At 41.9% G+C, this 5,735-nt stretch overlaps 1 protein-coding gene across 1 annotated transcript; it reads left to right on the top strand.

The window, feature by feature from the left end:
• The first annotated feature begins 506 nt into the window (after nt 1–506).
• On the top strand, nt 507–2,884 carry LOC125044196 (acyl-CoA Delta-9 desaturase-like). Its single transcript, XM_047640689.1, has one exon. It carries the CDS (start codon nt 660–662, stop codon nt 1,698–1,700), a length of 1,041 nt encoding a protein of 346 aa, XP_047496645.1. The 5' UTR covers nt 507–659; the 3' UTR covers nt 1,701–2,884.
• The last annotated feature ends 2,851 nt before the right edge of the window (nt 2,885–5,735 follow it).

Genomic DNA, 5,735 nt, shown 5'->3' with positions numbered 1-5,735 from the left:
ACAGGCAGAGCACAGTTGTCAGCACAACATTAATCAACCCATTATGGAAGGGATAGATAGAGATAGAGAGAGAGAGAGAGAGAGAAATAAAATGAAAAGTGTGGTTTGAAAAGTATGAAGGGAAGGTTTGAAGGACGGGATAGGGGAGGGGGGGGGGGTTATAGCAGCGTTCGCAAAAGCGCTTCCTGTCTGGGTCCCCTTTTGAAGAGCCCGCCCCGTGACGTCATTGCACGGGTTGAGCTGTGACTGGCTGCATCAATCGATTGAGACGCATCCAATGACAAACTCGTGTCCCTTTATGAAAAAATCGAAGTGGCAATCCATATCGTTATTTTCGGCACGTTGATCGACCCCGTGGAGAGGTAAATCCGGGATTAATTAGTGTAGGAGTTTAAGTGTTGAGGGAAATAAAGGGTAGCCGTGTCCCGGCGCTGGCGACACCTGGAAAGCTCCGGCGACGAGGCCCCGCCCACGGAGCCGCCGAAGAATAACGTGGTCTCGCGGCGAAGACCGCTAGTCACCTCTGAGCCCGCGTCAGTGTGTGAGCTCCGCCCGGCACTCTGTCCCGACCCGTCCCTCTGCCGGTGTGATTGTGAGAACTCTTAGGCTTTGAAACAGTGACTGTGTGACGTGTAGCGTGTAATAGGAACGGCACAAACATGGCCCCTCAGGCCCCCGAACAGACCAAGGCATCGGACCTCCTGGAGGAGGAGCAGCCGCATCACCACCACAACCTAGAGGAGCGCGAAATTCATATAGATCTACGGAAAATTTACGCCGACCTTCGTAACCTGGACTGGTCCAAGGTGGTGTGGCGGAACGTGACGCTATTCGCCCTGCTGCACATTTACAGCGTGTATGGGATGTATCTGGCGCTGTTCTCGGTGCAGTGGAAGACCATCGCCTTTAGCGTGGTGCTGTACTTCATGGCGGCGCTCGGCATCACCATGGGCGCGCACCGCCTGTGGTCGCACCGCTCGTTCAAGGCGTCGCTGCCCCTCCGCATCATGCTCGCCACCTTCCAGACGATCGCCTTCCAGAACGACATCTACGAGTGGGCGCGCGACCACCGCGTCCACCACAAGTACAGCGAGACGGACGCCGACCCGCACAACGCCCGCCGCGGCTTCTTCTTCTCGCACATGGGCTGGCTCATGTACCGCAAGCACCCGAGCGTCATCGCTCGCGGCAAAGGGCTCGACCTGACCGACCTGCAGAATGACAAGGTGGTCATGTTCCAGCGCAAGTTCTACCTGCCGCTGGTGGTGACGTCGTGCTTCTTGCTGCCGACGGTGATCCCCTGGTGGTACTGGGACGAGCACCTGGTCAACGCCCTCATGGTGGCGGGCTTCCTGCGCTACACCATCGTGCTGCACATCACCTGGTTCGTGAACTCGCTGGCGCACTGGGTGGGCACCAAGCCCTACGACAAGAGCATCTACCCGTCGCAGAATCCGATGGTGGCCTACCTGGCGCTCGGCGAGGGCTGGCACAACTACCACCACGTCTTCCCCTGGGACTACCGCACGGCCGAACTCGGGGGCCTCGTCAACTACAACATCACCAGCCTCGTCATCGACTTCTGCTACAAGATCGGCCTCGCCTCCGACCTCAAAACCGTCACGCCCGCCATGATCGAGAGACGCATCCAGCGGACGGGCGACGGCTCGTACCAGCAGCCCGTGGACGCGGCGAAGTGAACGCCCGGACGCCCACTCGCCCGCCCCTGCAACAAACAATGCACAACCGCACGCCCGTCGTCAGCCCTGCACCCTCCCTTTCACCACCCCCTCTCCCTGCCCCCGCCCAAGACAGCGCCGAAACATGTACCCTTGGGAATATAGCCGTTTGTAACCGAGTAATTTAGAAGTGGTATTTCAAGTTTATACTACACACATAACACACACATCTATATATATATATACCGTGTGGAAACAAGTGTTTATATTAGTTCTATTGGTATATAACACATAGCAACGAAAGTGCAACCTCTTTGTAAACAAGATAGTGCAGGTACACCAAGGCCTTACTTTTGGCATCGCTGAAGAACGGAAAGCGCACTTTTTAGCAGGCCGATTTTGCCGTGTTAATTCCTTGGCCGAGGTTCATTGCTCTTATGTATTCACCGGGCTACGCCACACGAGCAAAGTAGTAGTTCTAGGCCTTTTATTGTAACCCGGAATTATTGGGTATCGTTTGATATGTGTGTTGGTTATATATACAAATATATATCTGTGAGTGAACCACCGCGATGCTTTTTTTGTGAGAAATGCAACCAGATTTTGTGATGTGTCAAATAAATATATAGTTTTCTGTCTTACCACTAATCAATGGCTTTCCTATGAACACTTTATCCAAAAAAAAAAAACAAAAAAATGCTTGTAGCAAAAAATCAATGAGGCATTCGCGAATCTTGGAAGGCTTTTAAAAATGTGACGAAGATGAACAGGCGGACGTGAGAGATAAGGGTGCTCATTCAGTAAAACTAAAATAACAAAAAGAAAGATCTCAAAGTTCATTTGGAAAAAGAGAATAAACAGAAAATTGAACCAAATGGAGAGAAAGCATTTGAATACTTATCTGTGCTCTTGTCCCCTCTGTGTTGTGTTGTGTCGGCTCCTCCTTCATAGTGTGTGGAGCGTGTGTGTGTGTGTGTGTGTATAGTGAAAAGCGAGTAATGAGATTCTGTTGCGTTGTTGCTTGAAGTTTCTGTTATTTAGGTGGGTGAGAATCTTTAAATGGGTGGTCCCTTGCTTGATGTGTAATGTCACTGTTTCTATTTGTGTTCCTCTCTCTCTCTCTTTCTCTCTCTCTCTCTCTCTCTCTCTCTCTCTCTCTCTCTCTCTCTCTCTCTCTCTCTCTCTCTCTCTCTCTCTCTCTCTCTCTCATGCCCATATTTCCTTTACACACAAAAACAAAAAAAAGACAAAACAGATCTTCCATAGAAAAACAAAACAATAATAACATACATACATACAACTCTTATTCCCTTCTTCCACTCAAACTTATCGTCTTCCCATCCATAAACAAATTATATTTCTATTTACTCCAAGTATCAACAGCCATTACAGACTTTATAAAGCAACCTCAGCCATAAACTTCTCAGACATTACAGATTTCCAGGAATTTCTTCAGACATCTTCACTATCTCTCTTCCTCTGGAACGAGAGACTTTCTCTCAAAACACGAGGGTCGAGACTTTTTGGTGGACACTTAAGAGGAAAAAGTGGTCTTGTTTTTTTTTTTTCTTCTCTCTCTCCCATTCCTCTTTTCCCTCTCTCTTCACTCTCTCTCTTCTCTCTCTCACTCTCTCTCTCTCTCTCTCTCTCTCTCTCTCTCTCTCTCTCTCTCTCTCTCTCTCTCTCTCTCTCTCTCTCTCTCTCTCTCTCTCACTCTATCTCCACCCCCTTCCCTACCTCCCTCCTTCTATCCATCTCTTTCTTATTCTACTTTTTTTTAAACACGCTTTCTCTCTTATTTCGGAAACCTTGGCGTAACGCAGACTCGGCACGTCCTTAAAGCGAATGGTATCCAGGCTTGTGATAAGTTTCATTATAGATTTGATTATATATCTAGCCAATGCTTTTGTGTTTTTGTTTGTGTTTTTAGTGATATGTTTATTTGTTTGTCTCATCTCAAAATAAGTATTAAACAAGTATTAGATGATTTCTCTAATACTGATGTTTTTTCTTTCATTTTATGGATTCCGCATTCATGAATAGTAAGATATTTTGAGGTAAACGAGGAAGTACTTGTATTATGCTTAGAGTAAGCAGAATAAGTAGACAAATGGATTATTATTATTTAGAGCAAAATGATAACATGATGAGAATGTTTATCGATGGAAAATTGGCCTGAAATGCAACACTATGGATAACATGCGCATACGCTAAATGGACTGATGAGTTTACGTTCACAGACACACACACACACACATACACACACACGGCCAAACAAACACAAAAACACTTTTAAAATAACAAGAATTCATGTGATTTCATTACCGCTTGTCTATATAACAACACATGTGATATTTTTGTTCATCATAGTAAGGAACACCAAATGGTTATATTGGTAATGACGGGATTGTGTTCCCTATACGTGGTTGGTGTCCATTTTGCATGTTACTCTCTGTTGTCACATTGTCATGTAAATAAGCCTCATCGACTGATTCCTTTCTCGCGTAACACTATTTCAAATGGTGTTTTTTTTTTTTTTTTCCTTATGATAAGCCTATTGTTACCCTTATGGAGAATGTATCATGTATTAGTTACTGTATTTTGTGTTAATCCTATCAATAACCTCTTTTTTTCTTTTTACTTTGTTGTATTTATATGTTTTAGTTGGTTTGATAGGAGTGGCTGGCTGAATATATATATATATATATATATATATATATATATATATATATATATATATATATATATATACATATACATATATATATATATTTATATATATGCATATATATATACATATATATAAATATATATATATATATATATATATATATACATACATATACATATATATATATATACATATATATATATATGCATATATATATATATATATATATATATATATATACATACATAAGCATATATGTATTTCGATTTAGGAATATATATATATATATATATATATATATATATATATATATACAGGATTTTTTTTTTATTTTTACTGTTATTGAAAAAGGCTTTTAAAGTCTAGAATCCTTTTGAAGGAGAACATTTATTCTTTGAATGTGTTTTAACTTATTTTCTTTTTCTTTAATTGTAGATTTTTGAAATTTGCCGGTGATGTTATTCGTAAGCATTTTGATAAAGGAGACTTTGGATTGAATTAAGTCTGGAGCGACTCGAGTAAAATGTCTTTAAAGGCAGAATTCATATGCTGAAATATATGAGAATCAAACATATTTGAGATGTATTTTCTTATGACCTTATATCAAAATATGTGAAGCCTATATCTATATGTGTGTTTTGGTTCTCTGTTGCTTTCTTCCATCCTCAAAACACAATTCTGTAAAGAAATAAGAGATGATAATAAATGCGTGAACCAAACATAAGATTGTGATAACCTTAGATGGAATATTTGCAGCAATGAAGTAAAAAAATATATATATATAAGTATATGTATTGGTCATGAGCTTCTGTTTTCCTTTTTTTATATCTCATGAATGTATCGTCTTACATGACTGTGGTTTACAATGGAGAATATTCACAAGTCGACGCAAAAGCACACACGAACACGCACATCAACAAATTAAAAAACACATACGTACTCAACACACACACACACACACACACGTACATACACAGGTAAACGCGTATACATCCATCCGTGCATATACGTCCACACCTACATACACATTATCAGTAATGATTCTAAACATCAAGAAACATCTTAATCGATGATTCAATAGAAATAAACTTAATTGCACTGCTGTTGGCGATGTTAGTAATAATTTCTCTCCGTCTGTCCCTCTGTTTTATGTGCGTGTGTCAGTAAGAGTCAGTGTGCGTATGTGTGCGTTTTTATCGTGTGCTTTGATTACGTGTTTATTCATTTTCTTTGTGTAGTGGTAATTAAAAGAGAGAAAAACCGATACGAGGTCAAATCAGTACGCATTGACCTGACTTGTCTCCTAACTTCCTCTCTCGCGGTTGACCTTTGACCCGGTGACCGCGAGTAAGGAATAAGGAGGTTATAAATCGTATGCTTTTTAT

Source organism: Penaeus chinensis, chromosome 35 (genome assembly GCF_019202785.1).
Source record: "Penaeus chinensis breed Huanghai No. 1 chromosome 35, ASM1920278v2, whole genome shotgun sequence".
Lineage (NCBI taxonomy): Eukaryota > Metazoa > Arthropoda > Malacostraca > Decapoda > Penaeidae > Penaeus > Penaeus chinensis.
This window is presented reverse-complemented; position numbering and strand designations above follow the sequence as displayed.

Bases quoted from the DNA above. Each gene is read 5' to 3' on its own strand.
- LOC125044196 (XM_047640689.1), top strand. From the start codon at position 660: ATGGCCCCTCAGGCCCCCGAACAGACCAAGGCATCGGACCTCCTGGAG.